Genomic DNA, 23617 nt, shown 5'->3' with positions numbered 1-23617 from the left:
CAGACACAGATTCACTTATACATATACAGTTTTTGGTGTTTGCCAGCCTGTCTTCTATCCAAGTTAGGGTGTTGCCACCCACCCCCCCCAGCCCCCCACTTCCAGGAGCTTTTATTTTCTTAATTAAGCTTTGATGTGGCATCTTGTCAAATGCCTTTGGAAAATCCTACTACAGTACATTTACAGGTCCCTTTTATTCACAGTGTTTATTACTCTTTCAAATAACTCCACTAAATTAGTTAAACATGATCACGCTGGCTTTTTCTGATTTTCGTTAAATTTTTCAAAGTGCGCAGCTATTTTCTTTTTAATGATCAATTCTGTCACCTTTTCCATGACAGATCATGCTAACTGGTCTAGTTCCTTTTTGCCTCTTTTATTGAATAGAGGAGTTATATTTGCTACTTTCCAGTCTGATAGAACTTTCCCTGAATCCAGAGAACTTTGGAAAATTATCATCATTTTGTCCACTATATCATTAACATTGTCTTTTAAAACCGTCTGATAATGTCCATCTGCAACCAGAGATTTGTCAGCCTGTAGCTCCATCAGTTAGTTTAGTGCCACTTCCCTCATGATCGTAATTTTATGCTCCCCTATCCCCTTATCCTCTAATGAAAATGGAAGCAAAATATTTGTTTATTTCATCCCCTTTTGTTTTCCTTTTTAGGATGTGGGTATCACTGGCTAGGCGGCATTTATTATCCATCTCTAAATGTCCGGAGAGCAGTTAAGAGTGATCCCTGTTGCTGTGGGTCTGAAGTCATATTTAGGTCAGTCCAGGCAAGGATGGCAGGTTTTTGTCCATAAAAGACGTTAGTGTACTGGATGGGCTTTTATGACAATTGGCTATGGATACACAATCGCCATAAGACTAGGTCTTTTCATTCCATTTTTATAAAATTGAATTCAGATTTCACCATCTTTCATGATGGATTTGAATCCATTATAGAATATTAATCTGGGCATCTAGATTGCTAGTCCAGTGACATTACCACTGTCACTTCCACGTCATAAATTATCTATTTTCTGCTTCTCATTTTAACTCTCTAAAGGATCAACACTCACTCTACTTAGTCTTTTCCTTTTTAAATACCTGTAGAAACTAGTTATTCATTCTTACATTTTAGCTCATTTCCACATACTGTAATTTCTGCCTCCTTATTAACCTTTTAGTCATCTACCATTTTTTATATTCTGACTAGTTTTCTGATTTCCACAAGATGTGGCTCAAATTTTGCAATCACCGAATGAGCACAAACTGTAAAAAATGCCTATCACATTCTTTTTTAAATGCATGCTTTTAGTTAGTTTAATGTGAAACTGTTATACTGTAAATAATTGAAAAATTGAATATATAACTTAAATTTTTACTCAGGCTCTCCATTTTTACCTGAGGGCCTTCACTCTGCTTTCTTTCTTAAAGTTAAGATTGATCAGAGAGATTTAACATCCCCATTGTTTCTTGATGCCTCTCATCTTATTGTCTCACCACCATTGCACCACAGTTCCTGCTCAGCATGGTGAGAGAAAATTAAGTGTAATCAGAGCGGTGAGAATGACACAGGAGAAGCAAAATGTTTTAAGTAAATGGCAGAGTGAAAGAGAAATTGGGGAAGAAGCAGCGCAACAGAGATTTGCTAAGAGATAAAAGAGAAGGAAATAAATGAATGATCCCAAGAATTGAAGATGTGGCTGATGAGAACTTGAGTCACTACCACAAAATATGCATAAATATATATGTTCATGGATTTTTATACATAAAATGGTCTACAAATCAACTAGTATTTACCAAATATTCCAAATTAAATCCTTGATTAAATGTCCACATTTTCCCTGTGGTTTATTTTTAATAAAAATTCCCCAGTGTACCACTTATTTAGAAATTCAAGACCAGCATGTTAAAATCTCTTTAGGTCATCTGGCAGCAAAATGAATTGGAGGGCAAATCTGATTTGCCTCTCATATAGCAACATCAGATATGTCGATGTATTTCAACCAACTGGTGTGGTTCCGTGGAGGTGAATTGAAAGCAACATTTTCAAAGCAAAATATATAATTATTGTTTAAAAAAAATCACTCTTTTAAAATGCTTTTCTAATGTAATACTCTTGAAAATATGTTTTTCAAATGAATGTGTATAACTTTATTTATCATCTTTCCACAAAGCCCAAGAAGATCACCAAGGTGAAGCCAAGACCTCCAGTTGCACCCAGGCCCACCAGCAGTTCAGTCACCGCAGCTCGTCACCGCCTTTTCCGGGTTCTCCCTCACAATGGGCAATCTCTCAATCATTCACTGTGTCTACCTCCTGTTGGTGATCCAATGCTTTCATACCATAATGTACTGAGCCCAAATTTTGCTTCTGGTGTTAGCTTAGCTCCGTCATCTTCCAATAGCTTCCTACTGAAGGATGATGAGAATGCCGACTTGAGCCCTTTACTGCAGAGTGCTATCCCAGCCCCAGGCATGGTTCTGCAGGGAGAAATGAGAAACTCTCGGCAACAGAAGATGCTTCCGCCACTTCTTTCTCAGGACTTCCGGGAAGCTCCAACTATTTGCACAGACTTTGTAACTGATTGCATGGCAGGTAGCGCGCGGCTAAAATCCCCCGTTACGGAAACAAGCCTCTCGGAAGAGAAAAGGGTACCTGATGATGCTGCAAGTGTCCTTGCCCTATCTGTTGATGCTGATCAAGTGGAAGAGGCCAACCTCCTGAGCGAAATAGGGCTTAACACTTCGCTATATGAGCAGACCCCAATAGAGGTTAAGCCTGCAGAAAGGGAACCTGTGGAACCAAATGTTATGCAACCAGTTTTTCCAAACACGCTCGGACATGTTCCGATGGAATCCGAAAAATCCAACCTTGCTGAGTTGATTCAGAAGAAGGAAACAGGTGTGTCGCCGACCCACTGTCCTGAACCAGTCTCTCATAGTTCTTTAATTGCTCTCCCAACTCCAAGACCCCCAAAGACATTTGACGTAAATAGCCTAAGACCCCCTGCTTCTCAGGATGGTGGCACTTTCCCTGGTGTTTCGTTGTCAAAGGTGGGCAGGTTTCGAGGACTCAAAGTTGACTCTCCCGGAAAGAAAGCAGATATAGTTTTGAAAACAGAGGTGACCGAAATGACAAACAAAGCAGCAAAGGACCCTGTGGGCTCTCCAAAAGACATTGGAATGCTTGCTTCGCTGGCACGAAGCACATCCAGGGATAGTGTGCAAAGTAACTGCGGAGCAAGCAGACAGCGGACATCCGGCATTGCACTACCTGCTAGTGTTCAAAATTTTCATGAAGAGATTTTTAGAAGCATTCCTTCACCAGATCGAGTTTCAAATACATTTGTTGTAAGTGAATTCCACTACTTCTGTGAAAATAAATTTTCAGGGCATCACAAAAGTAGACCAAATTGCACTCCAAATTTGCATATCAAAAAAACAATGCAAGAATGAACTGTAAACATAAAGAATTAATGCACAAAAGGTTTATTGGTTACCTCTTGCTCATAATACAGTGCTATACTGTGTTCACACTGGGTAGCAAAATGATGAATTATACTTTGGCCTATAATGATTTGTGGTGTCCTAAACACTGTGCGGTTAGCAGTGCACTCTATGTGAACTTCATAACATTGTATTGTAAACTACTGTAATCACTAATATCCATAGATTCATATTGTAGCTTAATGTTGTGTGTTTAGGTAGCTTCATAAGAACAGCTTGCTGTCAAAATCAAAGCCACTAATCTGGCAACTGAGCAAACCCATAAGTATCATTGTACATTGTTTCTACTGACTTGTATAACTGTCATTTTAAGAAGTCAGGACAATGAATAACTTGCAAGGAAATGATCAGATGCTGGTGGTGGTCTTGCTTGCTACCTTTGTCCCTCTAGAGATTGCAAGTTTTGTAAATGCCATCAAAGGATTATGAAGAACAAGATTACTGGTTGAGAGCACCACTGTCCTTTTTCAGTGAAGCAGCCACTTCAGGTTGCTATAGGAAGACTGAAAGTGAGTGAAGAATTAAGGGAGATGAGTGAGAGAAAGTATTTTCTTTGGATCGTTAAACAGCATGCATACCATGAAGTAGTAATGATTGATTAGTTAGAATGTTACAGCTGGTGCCCAGAATTCATGCAGCTCAAGTAAAGCAGAATCGTCAGGGAAAGGGTGAGGATAGGTTAGTTAATGAGTTGAGCAGGTAGAAGTAGCAATGTGGCCAAGAGGACAAGCCTGTAGCAAATCTAATAGAAAAGACTATGGGAATAAACATAATCAACCAAGACACACCAAGTAATGTGAAAGAAAACATTGAATTATTCGAACAGATATTGCTCTCTCAAATGCTGTAAAATATACCTCCATTAGTGCCAGGAACACCTTAACTGACTTAAATAGATAAATATGAATATCTTGCACAACGCTGTGCACTTGTGTAATTTGTATTTTCCAATTTGTTTATCTTGCACAGATTTTGGAGTAAGTGCATTGTGCACAGAGGAAAAGAAAACTATTTAGAACAGTGCTTAAGCACAACTTTAAGACCCAGCATCTAGTGCAGTTCCCAAGAGTAAGCTGTTTCTGTGCTAATATGTCTATGCTGCTTTTTCAAGTTGAACACTTAAGTAGGTGGGATTGTTTAAAGATTTTCTTGAATAGAAGATAGAGTAGCCTTTATTCACATTTTAAAAAATAAATTTTACAGGCTTTATAGAACTTGAAAGCTGACATGAGTTTCGCTGCAGCCTTTCTGAAGGGCAGGGGAGAGAATTGCTTCTGTTTGTGAAATTAAATCTATTTAACCCACAGAAGAAGATGGTTCAAAAAAGCAATTGCTGTGGCTAAAAAGCACAACACCCTAAGCATTCAAGGAAAATCCTTGAGCCTGTTCCACTATTTGGTGCGATTATGGCTGGTCTCATCTTGACCTCAACTCTACTTGCCTGCTCAGTCTCTATAACCCTTCAGCCCATTACTAATTGAAAATATATCTATCTTCTCTTTAAATTTACTGTGTCCCAGCATTCACCACACTCTGGGGAGGTGAATTCCACAGTTTCGTGACTTTTGAGAGAAGTAATTTCTCCTCATCTCTGTTTTAAATCTGCTACCCTTACCCTAAAACTGACCTCTCATTCTAGATTGCCCCACAAGGTAATATCTTCTCTAAGTCAACTTTATCAATCCACTTTTTAGCATCTTGTATACCTTTAATTAGATCTCCCGTCATTTTCTAAACTCTCTAATATACAGGCCTAAACTGCTCAATATCTGTTTGTAAAACAACCCCCATCTCTGGAATTGATCTAGTGAAGCTCCTCTGAATTGCCTCCAATGCAATCACATTCCCTCCTCAGGAAAGGGGACCAAAATTGTATGCAGTATTCCTGGTATGGTCTCACTCATGCCTTGTACAGTTGCAGTAGCACTATTCCTTTGGTAGCAAATGCCAAAATTTAATTTACCTTCCTTATTATCTGCTGTGCCCACATGCTAGTTTTCTGCAATTTATGCATGACAACACCCAGGTCCCCCAGAGCGAAGTATTCTGAAGTTTCTCTCCATTTAAATAATAACATTTCCTTTTCTATTATGCTGACCAAGATGGATAATCCCACATCTATTCACATTAAACTGCATCTGCAAAATTTTGGGCCGTCACCTAAGCTATCCACATCGTTTTGTAACTTTCTCATTTCTTTATTGCAGCTTACTTTCCCACCTATCTTAGTGTCATCTGAAAATTTGGCTACAGTACTTGCTATTTATATAGATTGCTGCAAATGCCTCTGCCTTATCTTATTTACAATCTTAAGGCAGAAATGCCAAGTGTATGATCCATCTCGGCTTCCTCCAGTTGCTCCCAGCATTACAGATGTTAGCCTTTGGCCAAGTCAATTCACTCCACGTGACATCAAGAAATGCTTGGAGGCTCTGGCTACTGCCAAGGTTATGGGCTCTGAAAACATTCTGGCAATAGTTCTGAAGACTTGTCCTGCAGAGCTTGTCACACCCCTAATCAAGCTCTTCCAGTTCAGCTATAACATTGGCATCTACCTGACAATGTGGAAAATTGCCCAGGTATGTCTTGTGTACCAAAAGTCGGATAAATCCCAACCCAGCCAATTACAGCCCCTTCAGTCTACTCTTGGTCATCAGTAAGGTGATGAAAGGTGTCATCAATAGTGCTATCATGTAGCACCTGCTCAGCAATAACCTGCTCAGTTCCTCCAGGAATACTCTGCTCCTGACCTCCTTACAGCCTTTGTTCAAACATGGACAAAATAAAAACCTGAATTCCAGAGATGTGAGAGTGACAGGCTCTGACATAAGGGCTGCATTTGGCAGACTGTGACATCAAGGAGCCCTAACAAAACTGGAATCAATGGAAATCGGGGCAAAGTGTCTGATGGTTGGAGTCATACCTGACATATAAGATTGTTGTGTATATTGGAGGCCAGTGATTTCAGCTGCAGGACATTTCTGCAGGAATTCCTCAGGTAGTGTCCTAGGCCCAACCACCTTCAGCTACTTCATCAGTGACCTTGCCTCCAACATCTCGGAAGTGGGATGTTCAGCGCCTTTCACGACTTCTCAGATACCGAAGCAGTCCATGTTCAAATGCAACTTGGAGGCTTGGCAAACAATATTTGTGCCAAACAAATGCTAAGCAATGACCATCTCCAATAAGAGACAATTTAACCATCACCTCTTGATGTTTAATGATGTTACCATCACTTAATCCTGTTGCCATTGACTAGAAACTCAACTGGACTTGCTAAATGGCTACAAGAGCAGGTCAGAGGTTAGGAATACTGCAGTGAATAACTCTTAGTTCCCTAAAATCTCATATACAAGGCACAAGTTAGGAATGTGATGGAATACTCCCCATTTGCCTCTGAGTGCACCTCCAACAACACTCAAGAAGCTTGATTCCATGCAGGATAGAGCAACCCACTTGAGTGTCACCACATCTACTCCCTCCTCCAGCAATACTCAGTAGCAGCAGTGTGCACTATATACAAGATACAATGCAGAAATTCACTAAAGATCCTTAGACTTCCAAATCCATGACCTGTCCAGCTCGAAGGACAGGTTAAGATACCTGGGAACACCATTATCTGCAAGTTCCCCTCCAAGCCACTCACTGTACTGACTTGGAAAAATATTGCTGTTGCTGGATCAAGTCCTGCAACTCCCTCCCTAAGGGCATTATGGTCTACATACAGCACATGGCCTGCAGCAGCTCAAGAAGGCAGCTCGCCACCATCTTCTCAAGGGAAACTACTAACAGGCAATAAGTGCCATCTAGCCAGCGATGCCCATATCCCAGGAGTAAGTTTTTAAAAAAGGCAGGGCCTGAGGACTGAACCCTGTAGCACCTCACTCGTTATATCTTGCCAACCAGAAAAGGTCCTCTATATTCTGATTTTCTGCTTTCTGTTGGTTAGCCAATCCAATATTCAAACTAATAAATTACCCCAACCCCATATGATCTTATCTTGTGTATTAACCTTTTCTGTGGCACATTATCAAGTGCCAGCTGGAAGTCCAGATATACTATATCTGTAGGATCCCTTTAATCCATGTTGCTTGTTCCATTTTCAGAGAACTCTAGCAATCAGTCAAACATGATTTACTATTCATAAAACCATGCTGATTCAGATTGTATTTTCACTTTTCAAATGTCCTGTTTATTACTTCCTTAATAATGGGTTGTAACAATTTCCCAACAACACATGTAGTTTCCTCATTCCTGCCTGCCTCTTATTTTGAATACATGTGTTAGATTTGCAATTTTCCAATCCACTGCAACCTTTCTTGCATGTAGGGAATTTTGGAATATTATGACCAGTGGATTCACTATCTCACCTGCCACTTCCTTCAAGACCCTAGGATGCAGGCCATTGGACCCTGGGGACTTGTTTGCCTTCAATCTCCATTTTCCCCCAGTGTTGTTTGTTCTAAGTTCATTGCTTTTTATAACCTCTGCATTACCTGTTAGTATTGGGATGGTACTAGTGTCCTCTACCGTGAAAAGTGAAGTAAAATATTGATTTAGTGACTCCATTATTTCTGTCTTCTCCACTATTAACTCCCTAGACGTCTCCTCCAAGAGACCAATATTCGCTTTAGCTACTCCTCTCTTTTATATTCTTATAGAAGCTTTTGCTATTCAATTTTATATTTTGTGCTAGTTTTCCTTTATAATTTACCTTTGCTCTTTTTATGACTTTTTCAGTAACCCTTTTTTTGATGTTTAAAGTTTTCCAGTCTTCCAGCCTGCCACTTCCTTTTGCAGTATGTGCCTTAGTTTTTATGTTTGTTTTCTTTAACTTCCTTGCTTAGCCGTTAGGGTATTGAGCTCAATGATCAGCCATGATCATATTGAGTAGCTGACCATGCTCGAGGGGTCAAATGAACTACTCCTGCTCCTGTTTCCTGTGTTTATGTTTCTATATAGTGTGGGCCTCCAGTTTCCTGCCTTCCGACTGAACCTGAAGTTCTAGCTTGCTATTTTCACTCTTGCCTAGAAGATCCTTTATGATGAGATCATTAATTGATTGCACATCATACCATATCCAGAATAGCCTGTTCCCTGGTTGGTTCACCAACATGTTGCTTTAGGAAACAATCTCTAATACATTCAATGAACTCCCCCTCGAGGCTACCATTGCCAATTTGATTAATGCAGTCTATATGCATATTAAAATCACCCATGATGATTGCTGTAACTTTCTTACAAGCCCTCGGTATTTCCTGGTTTATCCCAACATCTTTTTTAAAAGTTATTCACAAGATCTGGGCGTTGCTGGCTAGGCCAGTATTTATTGACCATCTCTAATTGTCACAGTTAAGAATCGACCATATTGCTGTGGGTCTGGAGTCATATCTAGGTCAGACTGGGTAAGGATGGCAGCTTCCTTCCCTAAAGGACATCAGTGAACCAGATGTTTTTTTTCCTGACAATCAACAATGCTTTCATGGTCATCATTGGACCCTTTATTCCAGATTTTTATTTAATTCAAATGCTACCATATGCCATGATGGGATTCAAACCCAATCCTCAGAACATTACCTGGGTCTCTGGATTAACAGTCAAGCGATTAATGCCACAAGGCCATCACCTCCCCTAATCTTTTCCCTGCTATTTCTTATTTCTACCCATGCTAATTCTATGACTTGATCTCTATGCTGATATCATTTCTCACTATAACACTGATCTCATCTTTTACTAACAAAGCTACACCGCCTCCTTTTCCTTACCTTCTATCCTTCCAAAATACAGAAAATCCTTGGATATTCCATTCCCAAACTTGGTCTCCCTGCAACCATATCTCAAGAATTGGCACAAAATCATATCCACTTGTCTCTATTTGCACTGTTAACTCATTAATTTTATTCGAAATGCTTTGTGTATTCAGATACAGATCCTTTAAGTTCATTCTATTATCAAATTTCCTTACTCCTTTACTGTTTCTTGGTACTATATGATATTCACATAGTCTGTCCTTTGCTTTTCTGGTAACAATCAGACTCATCACTAAACTGCCTTCTCTTTTAACTTTGATTTTCTAATTTCCATGCAACTGAACAGCCCCACCACCACTACCACCACCACCCCCCCCGCTCCCAATTAAAAACAATTTAGTCTAAAGCCCTAGATATGTTGTTCACCAGGACTCTGCTCCTAGCATAATACAAATGGAGCTCCCTCCTTCCAAAGTACTGGTGCCAATTTCACATGAATTCAAACCCATTTTTCCACATCAATCTTTGAGCCATGTACTTACCTCTTTAATCTTGTTGACCCTGTGCCAATTGGCTTGTGGGTCAGGTTGTAATCTGGAGATTTTTAGTTTTGAGGTTTTTAATTTAGCCCCTAGCTACTCATTCCCTGAGCAGAACCTCTTTCCTCTTTCTGTCTATATCGTTGGTACCTACATGGACCACAACAACTAGGTTCTCCCCCGCAGTTCCTCTGCAGCCCAGATGAGAGATCCTGAATTCAGGCACCAGGCAGGCGATAGTCTTTGGGACTCTCGATCCCTACCACACAACAGTGTCTATTGCCCTGATATCAATATCCCAATTACAGCTGCATTTCTCTTTTCTCCCCTATCCCCCTCGAATGGCTCCATGTACCATAGTGTTATGGTCAGTTTGCTCATCCTACCTGCAGTTCCCACTCTCGTCCACACAGGGAACAAGAATCTTGAACTTATTGGACAAGGGTTGAGACTCCTTAAGCACTACCTTTTTGTTCCCTCTACCTACATCACTCACAGTCACACCCTCCTGTCCCTGACCACTGACAGAATTTGAAGAGTTAATCTAAGGGGTGTGACAGCCTCCTGAAACACAGCATTCAGGTAACTCGCCCTCTTCCTGACGTGTCACAGTTTTCGGACTCCAGCTCATCAACTCTGTGCCGGAATTCCTCAAGTAACCAACATTTGCTGCAGGTGTGGATACCACAATGGGCCCAACCACATCCCACAGCACTCACATCACCTATTCTTGCATCTCTGTGTTGTTTACTTGGTTCTTAATTTGTTTCTTTTAATTTCCTACTGGTCTTCTAGTTTTTAATCTGTAAAATATTTCTCCTATTTACCTTTAATCTGAAAGTAACTTTTAATAGTCAAGCAGCTATTACCAACCAATGAACTTGCGGCTTTTCTGTATTGTCACTCTGCTTTGTGCTTGTTCTCTGAACTTGAACTTCAGTTTAGCCTGTTAAAAGGCTTCACAAACTGAATTAAAATAAAATGCAACAAACTTGACTGTTGACAACACTTGACAACAGATTCTGTTGTTAATGGAAGGGAGGTGCCAGTGTTGGACGGTAGCAGATAAGGTTAGAAGTCACACAACACCAGGTTATAATCCAACAGGTTTATTTGAAATCACAAGCTTTTGAAATGCTGCTCCTTAATCAGGTGGAGTGAAGAGAAGCGCAGGCACATAAATTATAGGCAGAGAAATCAAAAGATCATACAAATGGTATGACTGGAGTGTCGACAGGCTGAATAGTAAGTCTCTGCAGGTGATCAGAAGTGTCAGAAAGTGTGAGTAAAGTATCAGCAGCTGAATAGCAAGTGAAGGGATGACCTATAATAAAATTAATAGAGGCAGAAAGATATTTACAAAAAATTAAAGATGAGATGGTGCTGGAAACGAACCAAATGGCTGGAATGATATGATAGGTTGAAGAGTTGCATGGTGAGGGTCTAACCAAAGTAATAAGTAATCCAAAACTGTACAAACAAATTAAGATAGAGATCATGACAAGTTACCAAGGTGATGATGTCAAAATAGGACAGTAAGGAAAATTTTACAGATCCAGAAACAGTATGATGGGGTTACATGTAGTGCAACATGAGCCCAAGATCATGGTTGAGGCTGTCCTCATGGGTACAGAACTTGGCTATCAGTTTCTGCTCAGCGATTTTGCATTGTTGTGTAACTTGATGGCTGCCTTGGAGGATGCTTAACCGGAAGAGCGGATGCTGAATGTCCTGACTGGGAGGGAGCATTCTTATCTGGCGATTGTTGCGTGGTGTGTGACTTCTGATGTTGTTAATGGAGTAACTGAACATTTCTGAACCTGTTGTAAAGGAAGAAATGTTGCACAAAACAGTTAAATTCTCCAGTGTGTAGTCTTCCAGTGTTTGATTCCTTGTTATGTGGTCTACTTATAATTTGACTACATGCAGCATTATTGCTGAATGAATAATCCAGCCATTTGTGGTAAGGAAGTGATCTGGCAAGTGCTGTGAATTGCCACAAATTGCTGAATAAATTGTAACAAGCATAATGCTGGAGAAACTCAACAGGTCTGGCAGCATCAAAGGAGTAAGAAAATGAGTTAACATTTTCAGTCTGGTATGACTTCTTAGAACTTAACAATAAATTTTTTAAAAATACTTTTGACAGAAGCAGAAGAGGAGCAAGAGGGAAGATGTAGAGGCCCAGTGCAGAAGGTTGTTAATAGTGAAAAAACAAAATGAGCTGTAAAATTGGTGTAAATTAAGGTGTGATAAGAACCTTTCAATTCTGAAGAAAAGTCATAACATTAACTCTTACTTTCTTCTCGGATGCTGCCAGACCTGTTGCATTTCTCCAGCATTCTGAGTTTGTTTCAGATTTCCAGCATCTGCAGTATTTTAGGGGAGGCAATGGCCTGGTGGTATTATCGCTGGACTGTTAATCCAGAGACCCAGATAATGTTCTGGGAACCTGGGTTCAAATCCTGCCACGGCAAATGGTGGAATTTGAATTCAATAAATATCTGGAATGAACAATCTAACAATGACCATGAATCCAGTGTTGATTGTCAGAAGAACCCATCTGGTTCACTAATGCCTTTAGGGAAGGAAACTGCCATACTTACCTGCTCTGGCCTACAAGTGACTCTAGACCCACAGCAATGTGGTTGACTTTTAACTGCCCTCTGGCTAATTAGGGATGGGCAATAAATGCTACCTAGCCAGCGACACCCTCATCCCATGAATGAATAAAGAAAAAATAAATTTTCTTGGCTGAACAATTTGTTCTCTTGTGACATTGCAAACTTGCCCTTCACTCCAAGTGTTTCAAAAAATTGCTGTGTTTATCATATTGAATCCTGCAGTGCCCCTCAACCTATCCAGACCAGAAAGGACACAATTTAAAGTATGCAGTCTCAGTCCTGCAGATGGTGAATTGTTCTCTGAAGACTCTAAAATTAATAAAAATATTATTTCTTTTGGCCCCCTTCTCTAAATATATTCTTTTATTTTTCTGCCCTGATTTACCTCAGTTCGCTCTTAATTCCTTTTCCATTGTTCCTCAATTTCTTTTTCCGTCTTTAAATTTTATTGGTTACAGAGATAAGCCCTTAGTCCACTTTTTTCAAGCTCCCAGAGGCCCTGTTGCTCTCATTGCTGTTATCCACTTGCACTCGTAGCAACTTGTGGCACAGAAAGCTTTCAGACCTGAAAGGTGAGGAAAGCCAGACATCAAGCAGACAATTGACTGAGGTGCATCACTGCAATGAAATCTGAACCATGGTATTGTGTGATTTGGAAAATTACAAAGGATAAAGAAGAAATCTTTTTAATAATAGAATGAAGGAGAAAAAAGCACAACAGTTGAGTATTCCTGTTTTTATATTGAAAAAATTATTTTCAAAGTTTCCTCTGCAAATGATGTTTTTAATGTTTCCAGTTTGTCCTGTCATTAATCCTGTGGTAAGTTTTGTTTTTCCAGATTTACAAAGGCATAATTTTTGCTTTTGGAAGTCTGATTACCTTTGATGGAAGTGGTACCTAAATTATTTTGCCTTAACGTTGTAGTTTTAATTTCTGTTCTATGTTTAAAGCACCAAACATTCTCTTTGCTTTCACTCCCAGTCTCCCCTTGGACTTTGTGCGACCTGCAGACCCACTACAATAGGAAGACGAATAGGTAAGCTTGCTAAAGTGATGTGACATTGATTTATTATATCATTATCAACTTGTTAACATTTTGCACTATTTTTCCAGTTTTTAGACATGCTCTCTTATACATACGCGTGCAATGAGTTTCACTCCCTATTCATTATGACCTGGTTGGAATATATCTTGTGTGGAGAACAGAAATCGGCCATTTGGGAAAGTTATGCCCCCATAAGTCTCCTACTCTTTTCATTGCACTTGATCAGCATGCCAATCTATATTTTCACCTCAGTTGTTAAATTTGTCATGAATCCCTAACAACTTTCTCTTTGATATAGAATCTCTACAGTGTGCCCATTTGGCCCATTGAGTCCACCCTGAGCTACACCATAAGCCAGTATTTCCCACGGCTAATCCACCTAGCCTGGACACTACGGGCAATTTAGCATGGCCAATCCACCTTAACTACACAACTTTGGACTGTGGGAGGAAACCGGAGCCAACCCATGCAGACATGGGAAGAACGTGCAAACTCCAAATGGAGTCACCGGAGGCTGGAAGCGAACCTAGGTCCCTGGCACTGTGGGTGACAGGGCTAACAACAGAGCCACTATGCCCTTAGTTTACATGTTTATCTTCTCCCTTCAAGAGGAAAAGAGCCCTTGCTCAGTTTTCCATGATAGGTAGTATCTGTGTTATGGATTTATCCTTGTAAATAGTTTTCACATTGTCGCCATGTCTTAATAAACTTCTTGTAACTACTTCTTGTAGAGACCACTATGCAAAATGTTTCAGGTGTGGTCTAGTCAGAGCCCTGTACAAGTTTAACATTGGTCCTTGGCAGTTCAGAACTTGAACTCTATTAACAGGAGACTAGAAGTTGAAGCTTTTTCTCTCGTAATTTCCTCCCTTCCCCCCGCTGACATTCATCTAAATTCAAATGAAGAGATTATTGAAAACATCATCCAGAATGTGTTTGTTTCTTGTGAAAAAGCAGCCTGGTTTGTCCTTTAATTCAGAAAACATTTGCTCAATCTTTACAAAAACAAAACATTGCTGGAGAAACTCAGCAGGTCTGGTAGCATCTGTGGAAAGAAAGTAGAGTTAACGTTTCTGGACCAGTGGCCCTTCTTCGGAACTGGAGGATGGTTCTGAAGAAGGATCACTGGACTTGATACTTTGACTCTTACTTTCTCTGTACAGATGCTGCCAGACCCTGCTGAGTTTCTCCAAAAGTTTTTGTTTTTGTTTCGGATTTCCAGCATCTACAGTTCTTTATTGTTATGCTTAATCTATGCATTAGTCCGATTCCAACTCTTGCTGAGAACAAGTAGAATTTACTCCATTTAGAGGAAATGCTGAAATGTGCTCATATGGAAAATCTGGTGTTAAGTGACCAATAAGGGTCAAATGAAATGGAAGTTTCAACCAAGACCCTACCCATGATACTCCTGTTTTGTATCTTCTAATAATTTAGAATACAAATCAAAACTGAAACAAAGTTTCATATCCTAAACTTTATCATGTTCTATCGTCAATGCCTTAGTGAATATAAGCAGACACTTCAGTAATTCGGTTTTTGAAGTTGAAAGGGAAAAATATATGATTCGTTCTCCAAAATGTTGTCTTTACATCTGGTCATTGTTTGCCCCAGGCACCCCTACACATCATTTCCCACCAGTAAAGGCTGTAACCCAAACGAAAAAGAAAAATGCCAAGCACTGCTTTCTCTGCGGGAAGAAAACTGGATTGGCTACCAGCTACGAGTGCAGGCAAGTACAGATTTACGATTTGTTGTATTCCCTGCTCCTAAGTGGACAAGTTTTCTTGGGGCATGATAGGTTTTGATGTGCTGTTCTAAGTAAGAAACTCGGCATTCATTCTGTGACAGGCTCGAACAGTGCTTTGTAAACAACAGTAGAATTCGGTTTAGGTACCATTGATACCACATTGACACTAAAATTAAAGTTTGATGCGTGCTGGAATGCAAAACTGACAGCACGTAGAAAGGGAAAAGACCCATTATGATATTTGAATATGTGCCCTTCGTCAGAACCTCCAAAATAGCACAATTTTTTCTTTCTTTATAGCAGCTGTGTATTTCCAGCACTTTTTAGTTTCATTTTACATTTACAGCATTTATACATTTCCTTTCTATATTTTCTAACAATGAACTATAAAAGCAGTGAACTAAAAACACAAATGTTCATGATATTGGTAGTTAGTATGTTCCTCACAACGGTGATTTTTAATTTAATGTTGCAGTAATATCTACATTTGGAAAATCTTGAAGTTTAAACTTTGTGACTTACTATGAATTTGGGCGATAGAAAGGTAATAGTTAACTACTTAAGATGTTGGGAAAATTTGCTGGAGAGAGGTTAAAAACACATGCAGGTGCATTATGGTTCTCATTTACTAATTATACTTCAGTTTTCTTGAATTAAATAACATACCTTGTGATATAAACGATAAGTCTTCATTTATATCCTACGTGCTGTTTTCAAAAGCTATTTGAAATGTAAAGGGATTTACACTTTCTAGACATGTTTGATTCAAAATGCTTTCCTCATCTAGACTCCTAAGTGAATATTTGCTTTCAACAGTGTAACACTTTTTTTTAAGAATGTAAAAACTAGCAATAGCAGCAGGCAGTATGGCCCCTAAGTCTGCTTGGCCAATGACTCAGCATCCACAGCCCTCTGAGGTAGGAAATTACAAAGATTCACGATCCTTTGGGGGAAGAAATTTCTTCATCTTAGTTTCTGGAAAAGTGTTGATCATTTATAGACCCATGTTCTAGATTCCCAGTCCCACCCTGTCAAGTCCTCAGAATTTTGTGTTTCAATGAGATCACTTCTTACTGTTCTAAACTTCAGAGAAGTATAAGACAACTGTAATCAGATTCTTGTCATAGGACAATCCAGGGTTCAGTTTAATGAACCTTTTGCTGTACTGCCTTGAGACCATGAAATCCTACCTTCAAAAAGGACAGCAGAACAATGTGCAGAATTCCATGTCTTGTGTGACCATCGTAGCAAGACTAACAAGTTGTAAGCAGCTGAAGCCCCAGCAATGAGCCCTGCAGCAACCAGTTGTTGCAAACTGCCAACTTGACAATGCCGTGTTAATCCCTGCTCTGTGTTATCTGTGTGTTAAACAGTTCTCTAACCATGCTTGTATATTAGCCTCCAACCTCATGATCCTATTTCCATCTCTTGATACAATCTCCACCATGTGAAATGTCTAGCTTTAAAATGACCAGTTGCTTATTAGTCAAAGATTGCTGACCATCATTCATTTGCAGTTAGCATCATTTTCGAAGTTCCCAATCATAGAGTATTAAATGTTTGGTTCTTTTTGGGCAGAAACAGCTATGCTTGCTCACAAGCTTGCACCTTGTTAGGGTGTACTAAATGCAAACTCAACCAATAGTAAGTAAATAATACCTGGCCAAGTTCTCTGTGTTAGCCTTTGTATATATGAGCGTTTTGGATCATCCCTAAATTATACCCAACCATTGTGTGTAATGGGCAATTGCATTGATATAATTCCTCCTACTAAAAACAGTGACATATATTCAGCAACTCCGTTAGGCTTTCCAGCATTCTCAAATACAGAACCTTTCGTTTGCTGACTGGAGCTCCCTCTAGTTGAAGCCCACATCTTGTTTTTAGTGCAATTTGTGCAACATAACTTGCTGTACTTGGTAACCTAGAGATCCCTGCACACAGTTACCAGATTGAGTGGTTTGGTCTGTGTCCTTGTGTTTGCTTACAAACTGAGCTGAAATTAACTCAACTAACAGGTCCCACAAAGAGGTGACTCTCTCTCATCCTTGAGGACTGAATTGATGCCTACATTCTCACTGCTGAAAGGATCACATGCTTCATTTGTTAAAGGTTTCCCTCTCAGATGATAATTGTTTAAATGACACTGCTGCATTAGGATTGGGGCCTGTGATGATTGATTGATATCACTTTAAAGGTGGCATGTTACATACCACATGATTGAAGCACCTGATCATAAGAGAACTAAGTCACATCCATCTGTTTGCAGGTGTGGAAACAACTTCTGTGCAACACATCGCTATGCCGAGACTCATGAATGCACGTATGATTACAAGACAGCAGGAAGGAGATACTTACAGGAGACCAACCCTGTTGTTAGTGCACCAAAGCTTCCAAAAATCTGACCCAATTAGTGCTATGTGCAACTCTTCTTGTCAGACTGTGCTAAAAGAACAATAAGAAGTATTTAACTGTTTGCTTAATTTTGACATTGTTCTGGAAAGACAAAATTGCCAATCAGAAGCACATAATTGATGCTCGGTATTTATGTATTATGTAAACACTATTGTGGGTTTTTAGTTTGCATCTTAATTCTTTTTAGTAAATTGTCAGTGTAAAAACAAAATGAATTTCCTGAAGATTTATGCTGTGAATTAGTTTCTAATGAATGCAGATGTTTTGTTAACTTTATATTTGGTGCAGACAATGCTTCACTGGCAAATCTTTCAAAAATGCACTTTATTAAAAACTTGTCACTACTGTTTGACTAAAACAAGCCCTAAGGAAGGGAGGAGCTTTTTTTTTGTTGGGAAAAGAAGGCATGTGCATTATGTCTTTGTAGTATAACATTTTAATTACTTGTCCATTTTAACATTGCAAGTTCTTGTTACAAATCTATTTATTTCAGTGAAACGTTTGCTTTTCTGCTGCTTTTACAGATGTTGACACCATTGATGACAGGATTCGGTGAAAACTGTACTTAGCTCCCGCACTGGGTTGGTTGTGCAATATCTCTGTAGTTTTTTTAAAAAAAAATTCTTTAAAGTTTTATGCACTGTATCAAGATTATCGTTCACCTCACTGGAAACCCTTTCTGAGGTGATTTTAAAACTCATTTGTCTGTCTCTGATCCTCAGAAATTATCTGCTACATAATTCTTTGCTTCCATTGCCATATCAAACACATTTTGGCAAAATGAATCTTTTTGTATTCTCACAGTTTTTTAACGTAACACTCTACACAGTGCTGTTGATTTGTTTTTCGCAAATAAAGATTAGAGTGCTGTTAACAAGATTTGAATAAAAATTGAATTTATTATTTGCACACATAATTTTTCTAAAGTGTGTGGGCAACATCTAACCAATATTAAACTAATTTATATTTAAAACAATAACAGCATTTTTGAGTTTGTACTTTGTTGCTTTAATATTAAAGTTTTGTCCTGTTCATTGCAGTTTATGAAAAAAGATAAAATTCAATGTGCAAATTTTGGAGATTTTGTAAGTGTATCAACTGAGCTGGAAATCTATAACTAGTACACGAGACACAATGGGGAAGGCAATTGGCTGTCAAAGGTAATTGACACGCCATATAGAGACTCGGTCAGAACTCCGAGCCTCTCAAAATGTGGCTTATCAGATACATACCCTAACAAAAAGAGAGAGGACTCTCACAGATGGTCAACAGGATTGAAAAATGCCAATGAAAATCTCACCAGCAAAGGAATAGAATTTGAAGGCTGACATGGCTAGAAGCAGCAGTGAATCAAACAGTGGAACTTAAAGATCATTTCTGTGCAGTTTCATGTAAACTGTCTGGTGAGTTGTTTTTAAAAGCTGTTAAAGGCACGCTGCCCACAATGTGAGAAAGTGAAAACTATATGTGTAAGTTTGATGACTGCAGTTTGCGTCACTGTTTTGTCCATAATTCTATAAATATTATTGAAATCTTACTTGAAAAGACTTTGCCCATTTCAGTAAGGTTGCAACTAGTGTGAGTCACAGGAGGTGTATTAAATGTTTTTGTTTAATTACATCATTAGCAGGGCACAGCATGTTCATTATAAAATTCCTACAGTGTGGAAGCAGGCCATTCTGCCCATTGAGTCCACACTGACCCTCCAAAGAGCATCCCACTGAGACCTACCCCATCCCTGTAATGCTGTATTTCCTATGGCTAATCCCTTTAGCCTACATAGACCTGGACATTATGGATAATTAAGCAGGGCCAATCTATCCAACCTTCACGTCTTTGGACAGTGGGTGGAAACCAGAACACCCAGCAAAAACCCATACAGACATGCGGAGAATGTGCAGACTTCACACACAGTTGCCCGAGTGTGGAATCAAACTCGGGTCCCTGGTGCAGTGATACAGTAATGCAACCACTGAGCCACCGTGCTGCCAATATTATATCTGTCCTTAATAGGGTCTAACCTGTGACTTGTTCTACTCCAGGAATGAGTGCTTGTTATTTTTCTTCCCTGCCCATTGACAATGTGAATGTTTGTGTCTGATGATTGCTGTTTGTGTTTGGGCTAGTGTCAGGCATTCACAGTACAAAGAAATGTGGAGAAGAGTGTTATGAACTTATGATTCATGCAGCGAAGGGTTAAAGCCTAGAATGCATGACCTGAGAGGGAGGTGGAGGCAGGTTCAATTGAAGCGTTTAAGAGGGAGTTAGTGTTATCTGAAAAGGAAGAATTGAAGAGTTATGGGGAGAATGACATAAAGAGAATTACTTCGTCTGGAGAGTTTGTGCACACAATGTAAGTGGTCTGCTGTGGTTCATATAGTATGCATGCAATAAGTTTATTTTCCTTCTATTTCTTTCATTGGTCTTGAGTCTGACAGCAACTGCTGACAGAGGAATGATCTCTTATTGGAATCTTTTTAATTTGATATTGCAGCCTGAACAAGAGACCACTAGATCACCATAGTATTAGGATGCCTGAGGGAAGCAGTTCAGATGGAACATCAGATCAGCTGTGATCCTATTGAATGGTAGAGAATATTTGGTGGCGGGGGGCTGAATGGTCTACTCCTATTCCTATTTCATATGGTTATGTCAAGTATTTTTCTTTCTGTCGATGCTGCCTGGCATGCTGAATATTTTCCAACGCTACCTGACTTTATGGCAGATTTCCAGCTTGTGTAGTACTTTGATTTTGAGTTGGCTTTTTGGTTTTTGCAGTCCCTGGACCTCAGCACACTGGTTCCCTGATTCCAGGAGATAGCTGCTGTTATCATCGTCTAATATTCTGTGAACTTGTAGTTGTTTGTGGAATCATTGCTCCACGATCTCTGTCTCACTTTGATACTTCCCAGTCTTCACTGATGCATTTTATCTCAACAGGGATTAGTATATGATATTGAGTTTCTACAGTCCAAATTTGTATAACGCAAATACTACTGGTCAGAGGGAGAAACTTGTCTGCATTGTTTTAGTGCCAGGAATGCATTTTAATTTGACATTCATATTTTGTGATGTGTTTTTATTCCTAATTGTTTTAGAATTGTAGTCAAAAGCTTTTTCTTTTGCATTCCTTTTTTTTAAGGGATTTTCTTTTGCCACAGTCACTTTTATTGTTTCAATTCACACAGTCAACAAGCCACAAAATACACACTGTTTTGAAGATCCATTTTAATTGTGAGCATTTGTTCCCAAAACTAATCTGTGCAATCACTTTAATGTTGCTTGATAATTTTCCTGACTTTATTCAGTTCCAACACTAATAGCTTGATGTTGCGCTATTACTGGGGCAGATTTTGGAATCTTCTCATTGGCCTTGAGTCTGACAGCAACTACTCACTCTAAAAGTGAGTACTTCTATGTAACTGTTGCTGCCAAATTTTGCTAATTTTTTAAAAAAAAAAATTCTTGTTAGACCCCAGGTAAAGTATTGTGTTCAATTCTGGAAAGCACACTTTTTAGGTAGGATGTCACCCTTATCAAGGGTGCAGAGGAGATTGACTAGAATGGAACCAGGAATGAGAGATGTTACTTGGGCAAGGATACTGGAGAAACACAAGATAGTGAAGCAGGCTGTGGTGTAGAGGATCCAAATTAGCATTTGAAAGCCAGAAGGAAATGTTTAAATTAGCACAGGCCCTACCAAAATTTGAGAAAAAGGAGTGGAGGCATTCTTCTCGTCATTTGAGAAAATGCCTAGGCAAACGAATTGGGTCATTGCTTATGCAGAGTAAATTGACAAGTAAAGCGCAGGAAATTTACGCTTCACTGTCAGAGAAGGATTCTTGGGATTATGACAATGAAAAAGATGACATTGAGTTAATTCAAATGAGTTACTGTCTGCGACTGCAGCCTGGGCAAACATATTGAATTTGAAAGGGTTAAGTAATTTTGACAAGTGGATGAGAGCATTAGAAGGTGAAACCACGTTGTTAGGTTATTCTGTTAGTTTTAACATTTCTGCCATTCGCAATAAGAACTCATGTTGAGGACCAATGGGTTGTAACTGCTGGACAGGTGGCAATAATGACTAACAATTTATGAGCTAACTCTTAGAACTAGACTTTATTTTCCATTGCCCTCATAAAATCAAAATGAATAGAAAATGGGAGGATGTAAGGAAGGCAAGTAACCGAGGTAAGGAAAGGACAGCTGAGAATGCCTCAGGCTCCTGTTCAGATTGGAGTGAAAATCAGAAGCTGAGTTGTTTCCATTATAATGAGATGGGGAACGTTTGTTCAGAATGCTGGAAATTGAAAGGCAAACACCTGGGATTTATTGGAGTTCAAAAGAACGAGTCCAAAAAGGAATCTCAGTGGGAAAAGGCCAGAGATCAGATTACAATTAAAAGACTGGAGATATACACTGCTGTGAGTGTAGATAAAGTACATCGGGTAGGTGAAAAAGTCTTTTTTAAACTAAAGAGAAGATAACTTTTTGTTCAAAAGAAGAATCATGTCCATAAATATTCTAAGGGATATAGAGGCTACTCAAACTCTCTCTTGCCGGAAAAGGATTTAGTCTTCCCTCCAGAGAGTTTGCTGAAAGTCAAAGTTTTGGTAAATGGGATGGGAGGAGAGTACATCTTAGTTCCATTGTACAAAGTGCAGTTGGATTGTGACAAGATTTGGCTGAGATAAACTGGATAACCTCATTAAAAAGCATGACAGTAGATTGGCAATAGTTAATATTTAAGAATGCATGAGAGCCAACTTGTAAGGAACAGAAAAATGGACTGTAAGGGCTTCTGTAAGTATGAATAAAATTTTTAAAACAAAGCTAGGCCTCTTACAGTCTGAGTTTGGAAAATAAGGCAATGGTAAAGCAATTTAAACAATTACATTTTATTCTGCTTCCACAGAAGTAGATACAAAATACTTGTCAGAAGTGCTAGGGAAGCAAGGGCATTGGGAAGGAAGAATTGATGGAAATTGATATTAGTTTTTAAAAAAGTGCTAGAGAACTTAATGGGACTGAAGGTTGTTTAGTCCCTAAGACCTGATAATGTATATCACAAGATACCAAAGGAGATGGCCATGGAGTTGGTTATCATCGTCCTATATTCTGTGAACTTGAAGTAATCCACCTACATGAGTTGGGATTTTCCAAATCAACAATTAAGCAGGACATGATGAATGAAATTTATTTGATTTATATAAATAATTACACCTATAATTAATTATAAAGTTAAATTATAATAATTTATATTATTTATCATCTTTAGGAATCTTGTAGAAATCTGTTGTAAGACACTTCACAGGTGTAATCGCTATAAAACAGATGCTGAGCCAAAGAAGGGCCTGAGAGATAGGGTAATCAAGTACTTAAAGAATTGGGGTTTAAGGAAGGACTTGGGAGACAGGGACCTTTACTGAAGGAATTCAAGGGTCTAGGTGCTAAAGGACAGAAAGCACAGCAAACTTGGAGCAGGACAGGGCAGAATACAGAGAGCTGATGGAGAGTTCATGAAACAAACTTCCATTTTGAAGTAAAAGGGGTTTAAATCTGACTGATATGCTAATAATGCATTATGTGATGTGACACAGGATGTAGCGCTTTTGCTAAGATGAAAACACTCAAAAGATGTTTCCATAAATAAACTTTCCTTACCCCAACAATATTCTTTATCAATGAAATCAATATGTTGTGCAAAAACGGAAAGGGCTGGATAAACTCAGTCGATCTGGCAGTTCTGATAAAATCACTGGACTCAAAACATTAACACTGTTTTTCTCTCCACGAGTCTTTGTTTTTGTTTCAGATTTACAACATCTGCAGTTTTGTTTTGTTTTATTTCAAGATTATTATAGGTTGATGGCCTGCTCTGGTGGTTATAGGTTATCAATGATGGTCTGTAGAAATTAATTTAAAAAATCCTTAGACATTACCTTCCAAACCCACAACCGCTTCCATCTAGAAGGACAAGGGCAGCAGA

At 39.1% G+C, this 23617-nt stretch overlaps 1 protein-coding gene across 1 annotated transcript in view; it reads left to right on the top strand.

Moving 5' to 3' along the window:
* zfand4 (zinc finger, AN1-type domain 4) overlaps positions 1 to 18692 on the top strand; it is a 41788-nt gene extending 23096 nt beyond the window's left edge. The window contains exons 6-9 of the mRNA XM_048616285.1: positions 2170 to 3345; positions 13397 to 13451; positions 15075 to 15192; positions 17480 to 18692. Of these exons, the coding sequence (XP_048472242.1) occupies positions 2170 to 3345; positions 13397 to 13451; positions 15075 to 15192; positions 17480 to 17615 (1485 nt within the window). The 3' untranslated portion in view covers positions 17616 to 18692. The remainder of the gene's footprint in view (positions 1 to 2169; positions 3346 to 13396; positions 13452 to 15074; positions 15193 to 17479) is intronic.
* Positions 18693 to 23617: the final 4925 nt, after the last annotated feature.

Source organism: Rhincodon typus, chromosome 34, assembly GCF_021869965.1.
Source record: "Rhincodon typus isolate 14 chromosome 34, sRhiTyp1.1, whole genome shotgun sequence".
Lineage (NCBI taxonomy): Eukaryota > Metazoa > Chordata > Chondrichthyes > Orectolobiformes > Rhincodontidae > Rhincodon > Rhincodon typus.
Note: the sequence above shows the minus strand (reverse complement) of the source record. Positions and strands in the feature narration are given on the sequence as shown.